The following is a 22,693-nucleotide window of genomic DNA, read 5'->3' as shown; positions in this document are numbered from 1 at the left end:
GATCGACCTTCATTACTGATGTTAAACAAGCTGCCAGAACAGCCTGGTGTTGATAGGCGTGCGCCTGCCGATGACGAATCGCCGATCACGATCTTGTCGGAAACGGCGACCCGAAACCGTCAAACTCCACCGAAATCCATCTCCAAAAGCGTCAGTCCCGCCAGCCTTTTGGAGCGTACAATTTCGGTTATGACAATCAATCAACAATTTCAAGCCCAGCGCTCGTTCGTGATTAGCCATATTTAGCTAGTTGTCTTGAGCGGTGCCCCACAGGCCGATAGCGGGGGTTTCAGGTGTTTATGCGGACAAGAACCATAAGAAGAAACATCGGGTGGTGCCAGAGTAGCACTTTACATTACTCACCCGAGCACTTGAGCCGCTGGAGGAGAAGCTGAGAGGACGGCTCATCGACTGATGCGCGGACGGACGACGCAACCAGCTTGTGGTGGTCACCGTCGGGTTCACGTACGATGATTCAATATAGGACGTTTTCGACCTCGTTATGACTTCGATCATTCAACGGAAATTCCACCAATCAGGAGTTGATGAGGGAAATTTCGGTACCAAACACCAACTGAACGTCGGTGCGATACGATCACAGGGTTAAGAAACTTGTCCCACGTCGACGGCGGAATGATGGCAACATGGTTTTAGCGCACCAGTTGTTTAAACAAGTTCAGCGTATCAACACGGTAGACTACTAGGCCAAGGTATTTGACCGAAGAAAATGGGGCAGCTACTCAGCGAGTTGCAGCGTCTTCTTAGCTGGGAAAACATTCTTTCAATGGTTGCTTGGATGGAACGATTGCAAATTGTTGCCACAGTATCGGGGTCATGGCCAACACAAATATACGTTTCTCGGGCACCATTCCAGCAACAAAAAAGCATTGCGTACATTAGCGAACCATATTTTTGAGGCTTACTTTTAGAGAGAACCATATTTTTGAGACTGTATGCTGACTCTGCAGTCAGAGAACACCATTCTACTCTAGTAATAGCCTCGCAACTCGCAATCGTATACCGTATCGGTCAGATCGTGAGCATCGGCTATCAGCTTAAACTTACTAAAGGCTACGCAGGACCTTAATCGCTGCAGGCTGGCACCAGCTTCGTAAGGGACGATTTGCAGGATCAAGTCGAACTTTTCATCCGCCAACCGTGATAAAGTTGCGTAGAATGTACCGAGCTATAACCCGAAGAAAGTAGTTAGTCCATCGACAAAAGGCCATTCCATGGGCTTCACTTACCGTGCTGATGCAACTATCACAGCTACCAGGGCATGGCGTAGATTCTAAGCACGTGGATAAATTGAGAAAGAGCTCGGCAACGTTGAAAAGGACCAGCTCGACGATATCGCCTATCAGTCGTTCGACGGCGTACAGTCGATTCAGTTCCTGCTCGTAGCAAAGGGTAACGTCGAAAACGTTGTCGACTGCCAAATCGATTACCTTCGAGGAGTACTTGGCGTAGCAATAGCGTGCGTGGGGACCACCGGAAACGAGCACAAGCACCACACTTTGCAGGGCTGGACAGATACGTTGACCGTACACCGTCTCCAGATCGTCGTCGAACGTGGCAGCCTGCAGGATGTAGTTGGCCAGCGTTTGCTCCAGGAGCAGTACCTTTTCGGCGATCGAAACCGCCGACAGGCTGGAGTTGAACGACGCCAGGGCCCTCTGGAGGTTTTTAGTAAACGTTGGGACTGCCTGTAACTGTGATAGTAAACCGTTCACATCCTGCTGCTGCGTGTAATACGCTGGTGCAACACTTTCAATGCGCTGCGTTGCTTCCGTTTTCAGTTCACGAAGACTGGCGTTAAAGTTAACAACTTCCTGATGAGCACCGAGCACAGTAGTTCCGATGTCGCTCTTGGCCGTTAGGATGTAAGTGTCCGCCTGATCGATGTTTGCTAGTGTGCTGTGCACCGAGTACAGGAACGGTGCAAGAGCGGCCGCCAGATTCACGATGCCGTGCAAAACGTCATTAACGAGCCGCGGGGAAATCAGGTGACGAGCCAGGGAAGGCGATATGGGAGTTCCGTCTTCGAGGCCATTTTTTTGCGCCAGATCAACTAGCGTGCTGTGCATTGTGGTGAGGCTTTCTTCGAGCGAGGATATCACTTCCAACATGTAGTTAAAATTATCACTGATCATACTGGTGATATACGACGCTCCGCTACTTTCAAACGTGCTAAATTCTTCCGCAAATCTCGTGCTGAGCAGAGTCTTCAGCTGGCCTAAGGCTTGAATCACGTTCACAAAGGGTGGTGTCACAATACCGGTACTATCGTCGGCCAGAGCGATGAGAAAGTCCGCCATTGCCACACCGGCACCGACGAAGTTTCGTGCAATGTAATACAGCGCGTCGCGCATCTCGTACAGCAGTTGGTAGCCTGAGCCGAGTGGGATTGTGTAATCGTCCAGGAGGTCCATAAGATCCGCGGCAAGCGACGACCTTTGCGCTGTCTCAACGCTGCCCGAAATGTTACCATTTAATCCAAAGTCAGGACTGGTGGATACACTCTAATGAAGACAAAAACCGCGATAACGGATAAAGCGATTTAAATTCGTCGCAAATGATTTGTCTCACCTGTAGAATGTAACAGACGATCAGCATCAGTGTGCCTGCTAAGCTAATGCTGTTCATCAGATTACTTTTGTACCTCATTAACGTCAAGAGAAGGTTTGGAATGAATTAAGCTTGGAACCGAGCTCAACTCCACAGACCGATCGTTGAATTGGAACTGTAATTGACAACCAAAAACCACGGTTAACCCCATCGTTTTAGCTAGCGCTATGCGAATTCATCTGGGTAAATATTGTTGCTCAATTTTCTGGGACACACGTGATAGAGAAAATAGAAAAGCAAACATTTAATCAACATATTTTCGACACCCACAATCACGCGAATCGCAAAAGGCAATGTTTTTTTTTTGTATATTTGCCATAGATACGCACGAGTTCGTCTCATCTTATCCGAGGGTAGTTTTAATCGTGTACATTACACTGGGCACCCCGGATCCGATACCATCCAGGGCCGCCAGCACATTGTACACCAGAGCAGCTGGGACGAATTTCCGGACAAGGCTCGATGTTACGGGGCCATTACCGGCTGCGAGCTGTGCTTGAGCGATGCCGTTCTGAAGATCACCAAGTGCCACGGACAACGCTTGCAAAGCCTTGCTGATACCCTTAAATCCGTCCACAAATTGGTTGCTCATCGAAGGGCCAAGTTTGCTGGTTAAAGTATTAAGCTCCATACCGAGCCCCCCGTTGAGTAGGATGTTCAGTGATATGATCGCTTGATTGACTTGTCCAAATGAGGCCTTCACCGGACCGGTATCATTGTTGGCGAGCGTTACAATCGAATCCATCAGTAACGTTCCGCTGGAGCTCAGCTGCGTAGCGATCGACAGGACAATGTCACGAATCAGGATGAGTAACGCATATCCCGATTTGATGGTGACGGAGAAATTGTCCAGCTCATCGAACGACCCACGCAGTGCCGTGGCACGATCGGCTACTTTGGCACTGTTTCCTACATCCTGTGGCAAGCCGAAGTCTGCTCGAGGCATGGAGAACACTGTCTGAAAATTAAAAATATCCATGCGCTAATTTATCACGTTGAATTATAGATCGTGGTTGTGGGAAATTAATTACCTGAAAAACTACAGCCACACACAATGCGGAAAGCGTTCTTAAACACATAATGGTGCGATGTGAACCGATCACCATATAAAACGAATAATCTTGCAGCAGCTCCAGTGACAGCGAATTTACGGGGCCAAAGACGGTACATCTGATCAAACAACAGTAAATTTGTCTTAATACTGGTATTCTATCTGAATGAAGTATACACGACGCTAACGGACAGATAACGGGAACTAAAACATTGACCGAGAAACCAGCAGCCGCATTATTGGTTTTCGGGTTCGATATTCGAATTTTCAAATTACGCCTAAAGTTATGTAAAATTTTTATTTTTATGCTGTCATTTTTAATAAATCTTTTTAGAGATTATCTGAATAGTTAATAACTGCTAAAACCAATCCAATTGTTGTGGCTTGTTCGGCAGTTTAACCAAACAATTGACACATCGAAGGAATGGTCCCCAACGAGTGGCATTCGGTGACATCAGAATGCGGTATGTTCTTCTGCGCTCCGAATCTGGTGTAGATGTTTGCTACATTCGCTCGCATCTAAATCGGGGTCACCGAAATGGTCTCCGGTCGTGTTCTGGCGGAAGGTTTCTGTTCCTCTGATCCGCCGACGTCCGGTTTTCACATTCGTTAGGCGTCCGACTCCGTCCGTCTCGGCTCTCTTTTTTGAGGGCTAGAACCTCGGTGAAAGTCGGTCGCCGACGGATTGCGAGCACGATCTGCGGTCAGATTTCCTGTTTTGATTCTTCGCATCTTCAGCACGCACCTCGAACGCCCGGGCATGGGCTGCTGTAAAAAGTACCGTTCGAATCGGCCACGTTTCCAGTCTTCAGCGAGCGAACGGGAGAGAAGTAAGAGATCGAGAGGCGAGAGAATATTTAAACAAGATTGGGGCTTTCGGGATGATTTCAACATCCGTGGCCAACCAGTTGGGTGTGTTTTACCGTGTGTGATAGACCGACGACGACCGAAGTGCGTTCCTTAAGATGGCCAGCGGCAGAGGTCTAGTGGCGGCTTTGGTGCTGCTGACGACCGCTATCATTCCCGACAGTTCCACCGGAGCGGGAGACTTTGGCTTGCCGTACACTGTGCCCGGATTCGATGCAACCTTCCGTAGCAGCATCGGATCGGGCGTTGTGAGCGTGGTGAAGGCCAACGCCACTCTCGTCAAGTATGACGCCTCGCTGGATCGCAGCGGTGCCACCGGGGTACTGTTCGGATTGGCCAACAATCTTACTACCCCACTGAACCGGGTGCTTGGCCATGTGGCTGCCGCTTTCGGTGGCAACAGCACCGATACCGTGCAAACGCTGCTGCAAGAGCTCCAGTCCTTGGAGGATCCGACATCCGCTGCGCTGGAGGCGGTATCGGAAGCTGTAGGCTCGCTGGATGGTGTCGTTGCTCCAAGGCGCGTGGAAAGTCTGACGGCCAACGTGTCGACGATCGCGACGCAAGTCAGCACGCTGGTACGCAACGTGGCCACTTTCAGTGGAGCATTGCGCAAGGTAGAAGATCCCGAGTCGAGCTACAATGCCTCCAGCATCGCGTCACTCATCGACTCGGATATGGTCCAGTCGCTGACCTCGCCGGTGCGTGCAATTAACGTCGCCCTCGGGGACATCTCGAAAGTGTTCGTTGCCATCGGGAAAGATCGCACCGATGCCATAGCGCACGAAGTGGCCACGAACACGAGCGTGCGCAACGCACAGCAAGATCTGTCCAACCATTTCGCCACCGTCGAACGCTCCGTTTCCGAAACGATTCGCCAAATGGAGCTGCAGACTAACGGTACCGTGCGACAGGTCGGCGAAGAGTACAACCGGACGAAGACTCGTCTGGCCGACGCAGCCGACGAGGAACTGGTGCAGACGTTCGCCGAAATGGTCGCTTCGCAAGGGCTTGAACATAACCGACTCGCGGGCGAACTGTTCCGCGAACTGTCCGCCAACTACTCCCGAACGCTCCAGGGCGCGGCGGACGAGGTGGCCGCGCAGCTTTCCGCTGCCACTGCCGCACTGATCGATGAGGCTACGGTGAGTGACGGGCCTACGGCGGATCGATGCCTGCAGCGCCACGTGACCGACTTCCGCCAGGGACCGTACTCGGTATCACGTCTCTCCGGCTGCTACCAGGCCGATGTTCGCACGTTGCCCTACCTGCAAGCGGCGAGCGGAAACTTCCTCGATCAGCTCCGAGGCGGGGCCGCCTATGCCGCCCAGACTCAGTCAATCTGCGGATCAGGAGCCTCGAACTGCACGACGAAGGTACGCTTCTTCAACCGTGTCGTTTAGTGCACCGAAGATTCAGTACTTCTCTCTCTTTTTCTAGTACATCGAAGCACTGCCGACACTTGGCCCACAGCTTCAGGATCGTTTGAAGAGTTTTGAATCCTTCTTGCGGACGGAAACGGCGGCACTGAGCGAGCGATACGCCATCTGCGCTGCGGCCATCCGTGTCGATATAGACTCCCACGTGAAGTCGACCGAGGAGAAGTTCAAAAAATGCCTCACCGGCGGGAACTAATTATGCGTGCACTTGGCTATTAATGGAAAATTATAAAATCAAAATAAAGTATTTTTACCTATCGCGCAAAATGTCTACCAACCATCTGTCAGTCTAAAGAAACGTTTCTTTCTTCGAAAAATCGCAGCAACCATTGGCCCGACTGACGGTGCGAATGCAATGTCAAGGCAGAAACGTTCTCCAGCCTAAGTAAGCCATTAACTGCCGCCATTTGGATCACCATTTCCTTAATGGTGCGCATTTTTCTACTTTAATAAACAACAAGTGCCCTCCGTAACCGGCGGCATTGAACTTGCACCGGTTGCGCTTCGTCGTTCTTTATGGACCCGTCGAAGCACCGTCGATCGAAAGACACCGTCGGATGCGATGAAGCGAGGAACCCGTTTACAGTGGCACCGATGCCAGTTCGCCGATACGCCGGCCCTTTTACGGGCGGCAGCAGACGAACCATTTCGAACGCTTTCGAACCGTATCGATCGAGTTCGTTGGCTTCTTCATCGTTCCTGGATCATCGTCGGTTAGGACTCGCTCTGGTGGCAGGGATCGGCGGGGATGTGTGCCTGAACATGGTTGACCCCATTTCGTCTTCGGGTTTGCGCGCCGCACATTTCCAATGGGCACATTTCAAATAAATCTTCTTTCTCGCCTGAAATGAATGTACTTAATCGCCATTTTCGACCTCTCCCGCTGCCTTTTACAGAGCGACGCCTGGTGTCGGCATTGTGGAAACCGGACAGAAACATCATTGGATTGGACGTACCGTAAATTGGAACACAAAAGCCCCGCCGGTCCGAGAATTCGTTGGGAAAATCTGACAACAATCGCCCGATATGGAGGTGGCCGCCCTGACAAGTGGTGGCGGCACGACGACGGTTGGTAACCCGCGCGGACCATTCCAGCGCGAGGTGCGCGAGTGGCAACATGTCGATCCAAATACGGGCGCGCTGCTGACGGGACGCCTCGAGGCGGACCGCTGGGTGAACGGACCGCTCAACAGCTACGGCAAGGTAAGGAACACGCCATTCCACGGAATGTCTCCTCTGGTGGCTCTTCTTTTCTCGCCACAATTAACGGGGTTTTCCCAACGGGGAATGGGTGCAGGGAAAACGGAGGCCCCGCGGCTAAAAGAGGCCTCGTCCACTGTCGCAAAACATCACTTCCACATGCCACGGTGACACCTATGTTTGGCCTGTTGCTTCCTCTCCGTTCTTGTCTGGATAATGAATTGTCGGCCAAAGAACTCCAAACCCTGTGTCGATGGCTGTGCCACAAATTTTAAGACCTCTAGAAAAGTCTGCTCCGGGAAATAACATAATCATAATCAAAAAGCAAGATTGCATATTAAAACATATTTTTAAACGTTTATAAAATCTTATATTATTCCACATTTAAGTGGACATCGACCTTAACAGGAAACCTGCGGCCAAACGAAGGTGCAAAAACGACACGTCGAGGAAGCGAAGAGGTCATTTACACCAATTGCGCCTTAAAGTAAACCTCAAAGTTTGGTGGCCGAAAGAGAAAGTCTGTGGCAGTGGAAGCAAGAAGTGTTCAGTCTTGCAGTAATCGCATGTTTTTCGCGCTCTACAACGTCCTTAAACCACTCTGACACGGGGGGCACTAAACCAAAGCGAACCCGTCCGGTCCGACTCCCCTGGGAAGTTGTCGTCGTCGCAACAATCGAGCCCGGCGCGTCTTCCATGGCCCGGCCGTTCGTTCGTGGTGAGAGAATTTGTAATGAACTTGCCCTTTTTGCACGAAACAATGGACCATCGGAGTTGACAGCTCCGCTCCACCCTGGGGCCGACCGATCCACTTCACCGTCTGATCTTGATACCGATATTGGCCGCTCCTGGTTTCGCGCTAGATGGCGTCCCCGCTGACCTCTACCCACTGGCAGCCCGTCCCCCGACCCCCGATCTATTGTGGCCCTGTGCACATGGGTCGCGCCGGGTGTTCAAAATGGCCTATCGGCTTCGAAATCGATCGTGGCGCTCATTTGCGTACAATTGAGCAGTCTGTCGAATGTCTGGCCGTGGCTCCGTTTTGCCACGAAGACGAACACAGAAATGTGGCGGAGTGGCAAAATTATTGATTGTAAGATTCCCATTTTTGGCGGGCGACACAATGGCAACAGTGAAGCTGCTGGGGCCCGTGGTTGGCACTTAATAATAACAATGATCGCGGTCCACCAGAAGCCCTGACCGGCTGATGAACCGGCCAGCCGGCCGGCAATCCGGGTTGCCCTCTCATCAGCCGACGACGACGGGTACGGCCTCGAACTGCAGCGATTGAACGTCAAGTACCTCGCGGTAGTCGCCCGGAAACGACCGCGGACGGGGTGTCTCGGTCGACGGTCGGGAATTTATGGATCAGCGCGCATCGGATCCTCCGCGCAGACCAAACGGCAAACGAACCATCGAGGTCACACCGTCTCGCTGTGCAGGTCATCGAGATGCAATAAAGTACAATCACAATGCACACTCCGCGAAGAAAGGACTGTTTTACGATGTCACCGATCGACCCACGGATCGGTGAGAACCTCAATGCAAAGGGAGTTATTTTCAATGCTTGAACTTTTGAATGCTTAACTCTTAACATTTTTTTATGGAAAACAATTATGGTCAAAGTACATTTTCGATTGTATGTGGACCTATCTCGTCAATAGCAATTTGAATTTCGGTCGTGAGGTCGTCAATAGTTGCCGGTTTGTTCGCTTACAATAAATATCGATTGTGACTGTCGCTGTATGGCACGTAGCGCTGTCCAAGTTCTTAGCTTCAATTTTGCCGAAAAACTAATCAGTTAAAATCCGCACCAGTCACTCGTGGATTTTCCGAACCACCATACTGCTTGTTAGCATAGCCACCGAGGGGGAAATAAGCTTCAATAAAATGTGCTTTTGACGAACGATTTGACGACCTACCACTTTGGAAATAAATTTTTCATATTTACCAATTTTCTGCATCCAAAATTATATTTTATACATAAATTTCACGAATGAACCTTTCAAACAAATGTTCAAGCATTGAAAAATATTCACCCTTTTTTATAACCAAATGAAAAAATGTGTCGATAATGAAGCGCCCTGTTTAAGATAAATGCGGTAGTCTAATATTTACATACATTAGTTAATCTGGTCTTTAATAAGTACCGAGAATTTGACAAAAACGGTGCACCGATCCGGTAACGGTGCACTCCGGAAGCAGCGAATGGCGTGAATGGGCGCATAATGAGTGGTTATGTTCACTTTCGCGAACCACATTTGCACTCATGTAAGCGCACGGATGGATGATGGATTTTTGCACCGTGTTCCGTGCGCCATCCTACCGTAGCTTAGCTGGGCGGTGATGTAAACTGCTGCTCATGAGGAAGTAATCATCACCACAAACCCCCTTCAGCTGGGTTCACTACGCTTTGCGCAAAAAGTGCTGCGCTGCACATGTAATTGGCAGAATTTCTGTTACAACTTACAACACTTCGAAGCCCTTCGAAGGGTCTATTGTTTGCCACATCTACCTCCAAAACATACCAAACATACCCTGGGGATTATTTGGCTGCATTGAAAGGCTGCTAAACCCGTTAAGGATAAGGCCGCGGCATTCGAAGGAGGGTTTTCGTTCCCAAAAGGAATAGATCGAACCGCTAACTAATATTTCCCACATCGCGGACATTGTTGTGTGGTACTTTAAGACCGTTTTGCAGTTGAAGGACGGGCCACGGGCCACGGCTATTAATAGCCTGCCACCTGCTACCGTGCCTGAGATTGGTTCGATCCTCCCCGCCGATCGGCGCGAGTGTCTGGTAATGAATATGTAATTGATCGTCGCCGAGAGAGGTGTCGTGGCTCCTAACAAGGGTCTGCACTGACCGCACGCACGCACGCACGGCCGATGGGTGGGCAATTAATTAAAACCAACGTGCGCAGCTACCAATTACGGTAAATCACCGGGATCGACGCGGACTGGCGCGAGATTGGCGAGCGATAAATTCGTCACGCCAACCTCACCGGACAGATTAGCAGGTCGCCCAGATTAGCGGTCACCGCGTGGTAGGGTGACACTTTGGCCGTACCCAAACGGCCGATGGTCACTTTTCTTTGCCCACGCCCTTGAAAGGCCCTCGGAAGGCGCCAGTGCCAACCGTGTAATGGCGTGGCGACATCGACATTGGTTCTGCGTAATTTGCACAGAAGCGTATCCCGTTGGCCCCATTCCGCTGGCTGGCTGGCTGGCAGCTTTCGTTTCGTTCTCTCTCGCCAACTCGCCAATTAGCTACGCTAACTATCGACCACCGTTTTAGCGACGGATTGGCGACGGTTAGCTCGCCCGCCCCGTGATAGAGCCGCTCTCTGTGTGTCTTGTGTCTTTTGGCACCTCCTTCGGAATGAGGCGAAATTCAATCAAAGCCAGGAACTCCGTCAATCAACGTTTGGCAACGCTGAAACGCGGGCCGAATCGAGGCAACAAAGTTCCATTGCAACATACGATGGCGCCGGTCTATGTGTCACTATGCTCCGGTGCGCGCAGCATAATGTAATCGTCCGGTCCAATTCCCGGGTGTCGGTTTACGGCGGGCCGTAGAAAAAACGAGTCGCCTCGCTGCCGTGGCGTTTCCCCTTTCCGAGGGCGATGACAGATCCGTTCGAAACTTGTCTGGGGCCGGGGGGCGGGGGGTGGCGCGCAGCCACGATGACCGGGTGACCTTGGAACGAGCGTTTAAGATGCGGGTTTCCACCCGTCCGGAGTTCGGTTGATCGATCGATTTGCCGGTTTACTTTTCCCCAGTGTGCATGTGTCCCACCACCCGGAGACCCTGGTCTCCTTCTCTCCATCTCTCTCTCACTCTCTCTCTCTCTGTCGTTCCCCGGCACAGATGGTCGCCCAAAACCTGTCGACACCGGACGGCACGCAGCACACGCAGCGGAAGCAGATGGAGATCCTTCAGGCCCGCACGTCCAGCGGCTCGCTGCAAGTGGTCCGGGCGCAAACCGTGCAAACCACCTCGTCCCGCTGGTCCACGTCGACCCTACACCAGCACCAGGAAATCTCGAGCAGCACTGGCGCCGGCCAGTCCGGCGTTCCTGTAGCGCACCTGGGCGGCGCATCCAGTGCACTGGTCAGCTCACTCACGGCTAATGGCTTCCCCAGTCACCACCAGCCCCGTCTGGCACACGGTTCCCCGTTCCACCGATCGCTGGCCGGTTCCAGTAGACTGCTGGTAAGTGAGAGAGAGAGAGAGGACGTAGGCGCTTGGTTGGTCCATTGTGCATGCGATCATGCGCGAGACTCTGAGTTTCGCATCGCCCCAAGGACTAGAGATCGAGTAAATATTTTCACTAATCAAGATGCCCGACGATATCGTTGCTGGTCGCTGTCACCCCGTGAGGTGTTGTTGTGCATTCCTGCGTCGAGTGGCGCGGAAAAGCTCAGGCGCTCGATCTCAAATACTGTCCTCCGATCACAGCATTAGTGCACCGCCGCATCGGCCCCTTTAAGTCTCACGTTGTTTAGATGAAGCAGTGCCGCTGTTTCTGCATGCCTTATTTATTTATTACCCTCAATGCCCACACCGAAACGCCCAAATCGAAACAAAATAAAATACCAACTCACGCGGCTCGCGGCATGGCTTTGACATTTGGCCCCTAGATGGGCAGACTGGCTGCCAAATTTAGACCGGGCGCTCCGCATGTGCCATCTGTAGGCCAAACATCGGCCTGGAACCTTCGAGGCTTGGCACGCGCGCGTGTAGGCGGTCGACCCGCGAGCGCAAATAATTTCACCCGCAGTCCAATTACTGCCGTTCGGTTTGCCCGAGTTGGTCCACTAGAAGCATCATCATCGGCGTGATGTGTCTTGAGGCTTTTGTGAGTTTTTTGAAGCAGATCGTAATGAATTTACATTGCCCCCTTTATCGCCGACAGGGCTCCAGCTTTACCCGATCGGGTCCCGCGGACGACATGCCGTCCGCTGCTGCCGTCACCCAGAACTCTCCATCAACGCTGTCACTCGCCAGCCCGGCCAAGTCGTTCTCGGCCCGGTTCACTGGCATCTCCACCGCCGCCAACCACGAATCACTGTTCTCGAACCCGCCGGCCACAGCAACCTCCAGCCTCATCACCGGTAGCCCGCTGCGGTATGGCAGGTTCAGCCAGGCCGGATCGGAAGCGAACGATCGATCTTACGCTCCAGCGCAAACCGTTGCAGTCGAATCAGAACGGTAAGTGTTTAGAAGTTAGACAAGTCGGTCTCGCCACCGACATTAGCATCCTCTCGGTGCCGCAGGTAGGTGGCGCATTATCCCTGAAACTGGTCACTGGAATGCTGATCCCACCTTGCACCGCCGGCCATTGCCTTCGGTCAAGTGGGCCAAGTGGTCCACACTCGAAAGACAAAGACCCTCGGTTAGCCAGGCGTGTAGCATCAGCTGTAGGAACAGTGGAAATATCTCTTACCTCATACCGGTACCGGTCGATCGGTCGGGCCTACGTTTGCGGGAAGGAATCCCGTCCCCGTCAGTTCGCTCCATAAATCAGATTAACCGGCTCCCGCTCCCGCGCCAGTAATCGACAGCAATTCTTCTGCAAACGAAAAGAACGTACCCTCCCTGTCCCGGGGGCACGAGGGGGGCGAAGTCGAAAGAATGTAGGCGATAGGATATGCGTCGACCATTTTGGTAAAAATGCCATCACCGGCAGTGCCGAAAGGGGGCGCGCGCGAGCACGCGTTGATACAGTTCGTTATGTCATCGGTACACCTACGGAATTTCTTCGTACAGCCAACGGGTTTTCATCGCCAATCGCGTGGCACGGTGTACCTCACGAACACACGCAGCACCCGCGGTCCTGTGAGTTCATTTACTGCAGTAATTGCTTCACAAACGCCTAGCGAAAAGAAACCGAAAAACGAAAAACTTCGAAAGCGACGAACCCGGTTCGGGTTCATTACGCGCTGGGGATCGAAGCATGGTGTTTCGGGAGCATCGCACAGTTCATCAAAATGCAATCAATGTTACACCACATCGAGCGGCACATCGGGTGACAGGTTCGTGGAGACACCTCACCGATTTGCCACCGATTCTACAGGGTGGCAACGTGAAAGTGATACACTTAAATTATGTCATAAAAATCAGAATACTTTTTTTCTCTCCTCTAGCTGTTTTAATAACATGTAACAGTAGTAAACTTACAATGTATTTAGTTCAATTCAAATTTTTCACCTTTGTGTTTGATTACGACCCGAAGTCGCTTTTCGGAAGCATCACAGATTTTGACTTAACGATTCTGAAAAGTGTCCAAACTCATATGCTTTAGGTCGCCTAACTTTCCTAGCATGTATCCCCAGATACTGAAGTCGAGTGGGTTCAAATCGGAAGACGATGAGGACCATTCAGACATGGCAAATTTTGCTTACACTATTTCTGAACAACCAATGCTTTATGTAAAAGTGCTGAATCTTGTTAAAAGCAAAAATCTTCATCTCACAAAAGTTCCTTGGCACAAAAAAGCAAATGGCTTCTGATAACGTTTTGCATGTTGTACTGCTTGTTGATTTTCACGACCCGATCGATGAATAACAGTGGTAGTTTGCCTTTTGCTGATATTGCTCCCCAAAACCATCACAGCTGATGCATTTTGGTACCGGTAGACCCCAATTTTATCATACCTCTACCTCTCTTTTATCGGCCGGTATATCACGAAGACTTCCACCATAGACACGATCTTTTTGCTTGTTGAAAGTTGCCTCCAAAGTGAACAGTTTTTGATTCGAAAAAATTATGTTGTGAGCTGCGTGCGTCTTCAGGAGCATCCGAGATTTGACAACCCTGTCGGCAATATTTTAGAGAGATAATCCATGAATCGCCTGCTTCTTAAAAGGACTATACCGAAGATCTTTTTCGACTAAGTTTTGCATGGAGGTGTGACTCATTTTCATATCACGTGCCATTTTTTTCCCGAGCGGACCGTCAAATTTCGTCGAATACCGCTTCACCGCTTTGATTACCGCTGAAGTCCGTACAGTCCGTTTTTTCCCCGGTTTCTTTCTGCGGACAACTGTACCAGTTTCCTTGAAACGTTTGATGGTCCTGTACACGAATGATCTGATCAAGTTCAGATTTGACAGCTTGCTCTTCATCTGAATGTTTATGAGGTTTTGAAGATGCAAGATCTGGATTTGTTATTTATAAGAAACCATTACAATTTTCTGGTGAACGAAACGCAAGCACTAACTTTATCACGTATAAATAAACGATAAACATAGTACTTCTTCAAACAGTAAACAAAGATCGGACCTATAGGTCTAAAAATTAAAACTTTCTCGTTGCCACCCTGTAGAGCTTCTACCCGTATGGCGTTTCGGCCTTCTCGGCCGCCGAGTTCGGTTCCAAATTTGGGCGTCAAGTCAAGTTTATGAGACCACCTACAAGAGTGCGGGAGCGGCGCAGATCGGTCTGTCGCCCGCCCCAGACAGTGTGGCGTGCCCAATTGTGCGAGAATTGTTCGAGCCGCGCCAACGGCAGTCAATACTTTAGCACCATGTTCAATCATGTTGCCGGTACATATGGCGAAAGAAATAATGACATCCGGCCACCCCGGTTGGCAATTGTTTGAGGTATCATAAGCCCCCGGTGCGTCCAATCGGTTGTTTGGGCATGTTTCCTCCTTTGTTTGGGCAAAGTATGAAGAAAAGAAACAGCTCCGCACACGCCATGATTCACCACGCGCCACCACCGTCATCGCAGCCTGTGAGAGAGTGACGCTCCGGTGCCGGTTTCTGGTACGTGGGATTTCGGCACCGAGTGTGACATCGCCACAAACACATACACACGGGGGAGGCATACTCCTGGGGGTCCGCCCGTCGGTGGAGTAGTCTGGTGCCCGCGACTGCTTCATTCTTCGCGCAACGATCGGTCGATCAACAACCGGTGTCGGAGATCGAACGGGTTTTCGGTGCGGAACAGTGTGTTTGGTGGTTCGTCTCATTAGCCAATTGGATAATTAGATTAAGTGCAGCCCGTGTAGCCCGTCGGTGGCTTTCGGTGAGTCTTGCAATCGGTACGCAATAAGATAATGAGCAGAAAGCTTGAATTATCGCGCTGTGGATCGCTGGCGGGTGTGGCAAAATATTGCACGGGTCTTGCGTAGGGGTCTCGAGCTCCCTGCCGCCCACAAACCGGAGACAGCCCGCTCTGAGAGGCCCGAGTGAGACTGTGGCGTGATCCGACGCTGAGTCCCAGCGATTGATTCGTCAGCGAAGACCGCAGACAGCCTTGCAGACACAGATCTAATCCGTTTCTCTCCCATTTCGTTTCGTTACACGCGCGTTCCGGGATTTCCGGTCGGTCGGCCCGCAGTCCAAGCGGCGGCAACATTCCGCTGGCCCGCGGTAAGAGCATTTCGATCGAGGACCTTTCGACCGAGCGCGACGAAGCCAACTTCGATGACGACGTCGAGCCCACGCAGTGGAAGCGAGTGAGCAAAATACGGCGATCATTACAGTTTCCAAGGAAAACCACCCCGAGGTAAGTAGGCAGTGGGACCCGTCACGTGATTTACTCCCCTTTCGTGGTGGCATTCGATTTTTCGCTCCGACCGCAGCCATTCTGGAGCCCCTGCCGGGGCGTGTAATTATGTTGTGCCATTTGTTAAATTTCTTTTTTCGCGCGTGTTGCTGCGATTCGATTGTTTTGCCTACCCGTGCGCCTGTTGCCAGCAACAAAATGCTGCATCGCGTGATCGCGACGGGGCGATGATGAATAATCCACTTGAAATTCAAATCAGTCAGAACGGAACTGAACTGAAGGCCCCGGGGGGTGCAGCCGCGATGCATGATCCAATCGGGGGCCGCTCGTGTGCGTGGTCCGGGCCCGCAAACATTCACACATCGTTAACCGAACTGCGTAGGAAGTTCGTGCGCCATGTTGAAATCTCTGAGGGGGGCCAGACTTGTCGAGTGGTTTAACATTTTCGCTACAGACACCACCATTGGGTAGTCGCGTCATAAATAGCGACTGCTCGCCTAGCAGTTAAAGCTGCTGTCCACTACTGATCGCCCTTCCCTTTCTTCGCCCCAGGACCAGCAGCCGGCCGATCGATCTGCCCGAGAACTCCGTCAGTGTGTCCCGCATCTGCCAGGAGTTGGAAAACGGGCGCCGCCTCAACACGGCCATGAGGAACAATCACATCGACTTTGTGGCCCTCGACAACATTCTCAAGAGCGTAACGGAGCCAACGGGCAGTGCCAAGCCGTCGGAAGTGTCACCACCCCCGAAGTCACCCCCGAAGACGTCCTTCCTGACGGCGGAATCCCTGCGCGAGATCCGGGGACGTTTGCGGCGGCTCAGCAACGAGTGTCTGTACCGGGACGACATGAGCCCGGGCGAGGAGCCATCGAACCGCAGGCCGAGTGATTCCGGTGATGATACGGGAGTCACGATCACCGAGGTCGAGACTCGATTCGGGCAGCTCGAGACGAGCAGCTCGTCCGATTCGAACTACAAAAGCAACAGTCTGCAGTCGGCCACCAAGAAGCCACCGGACGCGTCCGCCGTGCTGGCGCCCGACGATTGGCATTCGCGCCGCAAATCGTACGGCTTCGAGCGCATGACCCAGCAACCGCTCGGTGGAAGCTTTGGGAAGATGGACTCGTCCACCGATAGTGGAATCGGCCGCTCATCCGAGCTCAGCTCGAGCTGGTCCAGCGGAGGAGCTCCTACGGAGAGCGCCTACCAGCGGGCCACCATCGTGACGCTGGGTGAACAGAGGCCAACGGCCACCCCGAAGCCTAACCCGGCGATGGTGATCAAGATCAAGGCCGAAGCCGGAGGATCGGCCGACGCGGATGGACAGGACGAAGAACCGAAGCGACACTCGATCGCCGTCGACGAGACGAGCTACGTGCGGGACAGTCTGCGGAGCATGTTCGAACGCAAATCGTCCGTCAACGTGAACGGGTTCAGCCACACGTTCATCGACGAGATGAGCCGCAACAAGAAGCGGGTCGAGTTTTGTAAAACCGAGGTCCACTTCACGGCCGACTCGGGCCGGGTGAACATCGTCGAAACGGACGAGAAGCCACCACCGACCAACAACTTCCGGCGCCGCCGACGGCCATCGGGTTCGTCGCCTGCCGGCGGATACATGCTGATCGAGGATGGTGTGGCGGGTGAAAGCAGTGCCCTGGAAGCACCCCAACAGGAAGCGGAAGTGCCGGTGGTAGTCACCACAACGATCGGCGTTAGTCGACCGGTGCCGGAACCGACACCGCGAAAGTTTGTACCACCCAGTGCACCGTCCAGCGCTCCGGGAACGTCAGTTTCGGATGACAGTGATGGCCACTCGGCGGACGAGATATCGCTCCGGGGAATTCTGAAAAACAAACCGGTCAAACCGAAACCGTACGTGCTGGGTGAACACCTGGAGAGCAGCGAGAGCCTGTGGGGCGTGAAGCTGAGGCCGGTCAGTGGGACAGTGGCGGGCGAGACGGCCACCAACCGGCTGAGCGTCGATCTTGGAGGTGAACCGAAGAGCGTATCGCCACTGGCCGGGAGCTACTCGACGAAGATCAACCTCACGCCGACTGCGGCCAGCTCCTGGAACACCACCACAGGTAAGCACTTCTCGGGGCGTCGTGTGATCGCGTGTGGCTTTCTCGGCTTACCATTAACACCTGTGCAAGGAGACACGCACCCACACACCCACATAGGCTTCAAGCGACATAACCTCCATCTTCGGCAGTCTGTTCAAACGAACGTACGAGGGGCGTTCAAAAATGTTTGCGATATTTGAATTTTTTCGGGCTACGTACATCCGATTTTCGGTTTTTTTTGTTTCGTTAGATTGCTACACATGTCAGTGGCTTGTGGTGAAAAGTTTGGCCAGTTTAAATAATCAGTCAATTTTTGCCAGCTGTTTTGCTTGGGCGTGTTTTGGGCCATCGTCGAGGTTTGTGTACTCTAAAACTAATTGACCACGAAGAGGTAATTTAAGTTTTGAAAACAGGAAAATTCAAAAACAAACAGCAAACAGGAATTTTGGTTTTCCCACAACTCCGGGCATTTGTGACAGATTTTTTCGGGCGAACTGCGCATAACTTGCAGGTAATATTCATTATTGATCGTTCTCTCTACCGGTAACAACTCATGAAGCACCACAACCCTGCAATCGAAGAAAATTGTAAGCAAAACTGTTCACATTCCACCAAACATGGCTTTTCGACGTTCACGGCTTCTAGGGCCTCTGAAAAAAATTTGAACCACCGATAAGCGCTAGTTATGGTCATAATAGCATAATAGCTATGGTCATAATAGCCACAGCCAACATTCCGATAGCGTCCGAGCTCTTAATTTCGTTTTTCACACAAAATTTGACGAAGATTCTTTCCCATCCTTTTTCGGAGTGGAGAAAAGTCGACGATGACCCAAGACGATGACCAAGACAGCTGTAAAACATTGACCGATTACTCGAAATGGCCAAATTTTTCATCGTAACCTACTGAGATGTGTAGCAACCTAACGCCTAAATCTAAAATTGGATGTACGCAGCCCGAGAAAATTCAAATGTCGCAAAAATTTTTGAACGCCCCTCGTATTGTGCTCTGGCTGGAGGCCGATCCCAATGAACTTAGAACTATCTCCCGTTTTTCTCTCTTTTTTCCCTTTCTCGCTCTCTCGCTCTCCGGTGGAAACTCCCCCCCTACCTCCGTGTAACGCCCTTTCCCCACACCTGTACATTCACCTAACACGGCTTGCGCCACGCCATCGCACCCAATGCCATTGCCTTGCACATCACTCAACATTGCGGTACGGATTGTTCGAAACCCACCGAAAAACGCTCCAGCGGACGCGAAGTCGACCACGAAGATCCTGATCGATATGACGTCGGTGGCGGCAGCGGCGGCTGCGACAACGACAACCGGGCCGGTGGACGCCCTCAAGTCCACTTCGCTGATCATGCGCACGATGCGCTCGGCAACGCAGTTCGATGAAGCGCTGAAAAGCCTACAGGCCGTCCGGCGTGACTCCCTGGAGGACCCAGTGAGTGGGATGCCCCTGTACCACCAGCAGCTCAGTCTGTCCGCGGACATTACGAAACCACGGCGCCATTCGGCGTTTCAGCTGATCGGGACCGGCAGCCAATCGATCGCCAAGTCAAGCAGCGCCAGCAGCATCTACGTCGAGTACCCGAAGCTAAAGGTGGGCAAGTATGCGTCCTCGCTCGATGGAGATCCACTGGACCGGGTGGCCGACTCCGCTGGCCACTCCTCACGGTATGGTGGGATGCCGACGAGCATGATCAGCACCCGGCGCTCGCTGACCAACGAGTCACGCCTGTCGGACCTGGAGGCGTACGTGAGCAAAAACATGGCCGTACGCCGATCGAGCACGGCCGACGATATCGTGCAGGCGGATCGGTTGGCCAGCAAACCGATCGCGGCGCCACGCCTCAAGAAGCTCGGCTCGAGTGTGCTGAGTCAGCAGCTGTCCCAGTTGAGACGACTGTACGATGCGGCCGAGCAGTACGACAGCGACAGCGACAGTGCCAAGGCGGACGAGGAAGTCAACCGGTATCTGGGTAGCTTGGCCGATGGATCACTGGCGGCTGCTGCCGGGACCGAGGAGAAGCTGACCACCGAGGTGTCGGGTAGCTGGAGCCGGATCAAGGCGAAGCGCAACATTCAGAAGAACTACACGGCCCGGGATGCGTCGGTGAACTCGTCCGCAGGTGAGTCCGCACTGTTCCGACGTCTGTAGCGCAGCTTGCCGCATTCCACCCCCATCTGCACCGAGTGAACTAACAGAACGGGAGCCTTGGTCTTGCAAATCCTCTGACTCGTTTCCTTTTCGTTACTGTCCCATTCGCAGAATTCGAGATCGTGAAGCCCTCGGCCGCCCGGATCAGTCGCCAGGCAGTCAAGCCGTCGAACGTGATGTCGATCGAGTTGAAAAGTCCGACTCCCGCCAAGAAACTGCCCTCGCCCCGTAGCTCTAGTCCAGGTGCGGTTCCCAACACACTTTTCTCGCCACTCGGAGACCATAATCGGAACTTCTTGTTCTTCTTCGTTCAAATCCTTCTTCCAGATCCGCTCACGCTGCCCACAAAGTCCCAATCGAACGACGAATCGACGGCTCCGCAGCAGTCAACGAACTTTCGAAGACACATTCCGACCAAGACGACAACGACGACGGCGGCGGCGGCCACGGCGGGCGGGTCTCGCCCACCGTCCGGCGCCGCCAACGAGGAGCGGGCCTCGCTCCGGCTTTCGTCCGGGGCGCGGCAACTGCGCGATCATGAACTGTCATTCTTCGGCGTAAACCCGAACAAGCAGCAGTCGTCCGGATCGGTCCGAACCGGTAAACCACAAACGACCCCATCGATCGCCACGGCTTCGGCGTTCCAACGCTCGGCCACCCTAACCTCGTCCTTTATGCGGCGGTCCGGTGTACCGACTGGCCCGGCGACGGCCACCAGCTGGCAGCTAACGAACGACAAACCGGATCTACTACGCCACGAGGTGGACGATGTCAAGCTGCCGGCTGCCGCCAGCAAGGGTCCGACCAGCACCACCGGTGGACACAACTCGAGCGTAAGCGTGAACAGCAGCAGCAGCAGCGTGACCACGTCCACGCTTTCGTCCGCCGCCGAAGGACCGCACTACGAAAATCTGGCCCATTTTGCTCAGCCCAAACCGAAAGCAGCCCAACGAACGGCAGCGACGGCGGCCAGTGGGCTGAGTGACTATGCATCGCCACCGGCCACCACCAGCAAGGATGCGGCCCCGTACGATCGCAAGAAGGATCTCGAGCGCGATGAGCGCATCCTGGAGGAGCTCACCCGGGCTGCGGATGAAATTTTGAATGTAAGACACACGGGCGCGCCCGTTCCTTGTGTACCCTTAACTTACCGTTCACCCCACCGTTTGCAGGTTGTCAACAACATGTCCAACGGGGAGAGCGTCGAGAGTATCCTGAGCGAGCTGAACGATGGCGGTGACCACCATCGGCGGCTGTCAAACGGAGGCTGTACGCTCGGCACGATCCGTGAGTGCTCCACCACGAACAAGATCATGAAGTCGCGGGGTGTGCAGGTGTCCAAGAATCTGGACGATAGTCTTAAGCGCCACCACTACCGTCAGTGTGGAAGAGGTGGGTACCGCCGTACCGGGCGCCAGTGATCCGGGGATCCTAATTCACCACCTAATCCTGTCCGTTTCCGTCCACAGTGTCATCGGCATCGTCGAACGAAAGTATTGGGCACCGGGCGGAGGGTGTCTTCACGAGAAGCCACTCGATGCGCGGATCGTCCTCGGTACAGTCGGCAGGTTCCACGGCCGACGGGTTGTCGTCCCGCTCCGGCTCTAGCCGACGGAGCCGCCTACAGTTGTCCACGTCCGGCGGTGAATCGAGCCGGCGCTTGGTGCGCATGTGCAGCAAGGAGAAGCTACAATCGAACCCCAGCTCCTCGGAGGACCTCCCGAACGGTGGGGTCGTGGAGCCGCCACGTAGACCGCGCCGCACACGCTACGTCTCGAAGGACCAGCCGGTGGTGGCACGATCGGCGGAGCGCGTGTCCGGATCCTCGTCGCATCGATCGCATCGCAGTGAGCGATCGAATGGCTCGATCCGTAGTTCCAGCTCCAGAAACGGTAACTTCCGGTGGGGTTAAAGAGTGCTGCTGGACGCCTTAACACCTGAACTCCTTGCAGGACACGGTGCGGCTAACGGGCACAGCCCCAGCATCGGATCGCGTTCCGTGAAGACGGTGGCCGGCATCGGACAAGCGGGGCAGCCCGGACAGGCCGGAAGCGGGCTGTCGAGCACAACGACGTACGTATTGCAATCGTTTCTCGTACCGCCACCGCGGCGCAAGCGGCGCCAGCCGGTCCAGCAGCACCCAACGAAGGTGGCCAAGGTCGTACGGCGCCACTCGTCCCGGCGCAAGCTGCACCCGCCCAAGCGGCACCGCCGACGTGCACTGGAGCGGTGCATCTGCTCCTAGCCCACCTCCCCCCTTCGCTTCTGAGCGCTGACCGCTTTTGCCTGCCGCGCTAGGGCTGGGGGTGCCAGTGGGGGTGCGCAGAGCTACGCCCAACGCCCCACCACACCTCTCGTCGGGCTTCGGCTCCGCTACGCTAATCCCACTTCCTCCCAACCCCCCGCCCTCCCGGGTGGCCATGGCTGTGGATGCTGCTGTGCGTCGCTTTTATGTTTTGCCTGTGGCCTGCTTCCTTGTTGTCTGTCTGTGTGGCTGGGTGTGTGTGGGTGTGTGTTTGTGCGTTGGTGCAATAACATCGGGGAGCTCCTATACACTCCCTCCCCAATAGGTGAATTTTGTCATATATTATGTTCTCCCATCTACTACGCCATCATAACACACGATGCTAAAAACCTGATAACCGGAGCTCGCGCGGGGGGATAGAGCCAAGAGTGGTCATTTCCATTGCCAATCGTAGTCCAAAGTCGGCTACGTTCGTTAAAAAGCAATTAAAGACAACAAAGTTGACCATCAGCAAC

General features: G+C 53.4%; 3 protein-coding genes across 3 annotated transcripts; 2 read left to right on the top strand and 1 right to left on the bottom strand.

Annotated features, from left to right (window-relative positions):
- Positions 1 to 2,971: 2,971 nt before the first annotated feature.
- Positions 2,972 to 3,607, bottom strand: LOC131207966 (uncharacterized). The gene has a single exon (XM_058200603.1). It carries the CDS (start codon positions 3,605 to 3,607, stop codon positions 2,972 to 2,974), a length of 636 nt encoding a protein of 211 aa, XP_058056586.1.
- Positions 3,608 to 4,644: 1,037 nt separating this feature from the next.
- On the top strand, positions 4,645 to 6,181 carry LOC131207965 (uncharacterized). Its single transcript, XM_058200601.1, has 2 exons — positions 4,645 to 5,922; positions 5,987 to 6,181. The coding sequence occupies exons 1-2, from the start codon at positions 4,645 to 4,647 to the stop codon at positions 6,179 to 6,181; spliced, it is 1,473 nt and encodes a 490-aa protein (XP_058056584.1).
- Positions 6,182 to 7,011: 830 nt separating this feature from the next.
- On the top strand, positions 7,012 to 22,178 carry LOC131207964 (mucin-19). The gene is made up of 11 exons (XM_058200600.1): positions 7,012 to 7,188; positions 11,057 to 11,401; positions 12,105 to 12,400; positions 15,536 to 15,703; positions 16,256 to 17,835; positions 19,020 to 19,904; positions 20,045 to 20,176; positions 20,261 to 21,039; positions 21,106 to 21,325; positions 21,403 to 21,825; positions 21,886 to 22,178. Exons 1-11 carry the CDS (start codon positions 7,012 to 7,014, stop codon positions 22,176 to 22,178), a joined length of 5,298 nt encoding a protein of 1,765 aa, XP_058056583.1.
- The last annotated feature ends 515 nt before the right edge of the window (positions 22,179 to 22,693 follow it).

The sequence above is a fragment of the Anopheles bellator genome, chromosome 2 (genome assembly GCF_943735745.2).
Source record: "Anopheles bellator chromosome 2, idAnoBellAS_SP24_06.2, whole genome shotgun sequence".
In the NCBI taxonomy this organism is placed as follows: domain Eukaryota; kingdom Metazoa; phylum Arthropoda; class Insecta; order Diptera; family Culicidae; genus Anopheles; species Anopheles bellator.
The sequence above is the reverse complement of the archived record's forward strand: the minus strand, read 5'-3'. Positions and strand labels throughout refer to the sequence as shown.

Coding starts and splice junctions, on each gene's coding strand:
- LOC131207966 (XM_058200603.1), bottom strand. CDS start 3,607: ATGGATATTTTTAATTTTCAGACAGTGTTCTCCATGCCTCGAGCAGAC.
- LOC131207964 (XM_058200600.1), top strand. CDS start 7,012: ATGGAGGTGGCCGCCCTGACAAGTGGTGGCGGCACGACGACGGTTGGT. Junction 7,189..11,056: donor CGCTCAACAGCTACGGCAAG/GTAAGGAACACG, acceptor TCCCCGGCACAG/ATGGTCGCCCAAAACCTGTC. Junction 12,401..15,535: donor GTTGCAGTCGAATCAGAACG/GTAAGTGTTTAG, acceptor GTCGGCCCGCAG/TCCAAGCGGCGGCAACATTC.
- LOC131207965 (XM_058200601.1), top strand. CDS start 4,645: ATGGCCAGCGGCAGAGGTCTAGTGGCGGCTTTGGTGCTGCTGACGACC. Junction 5,923..5,986: donor CCTCGAACTGCACGACGAAG/GTACGCTTCTTC, acceptor CTCTTTTTCTAG/TACATCGAAGCACTGCCGAC.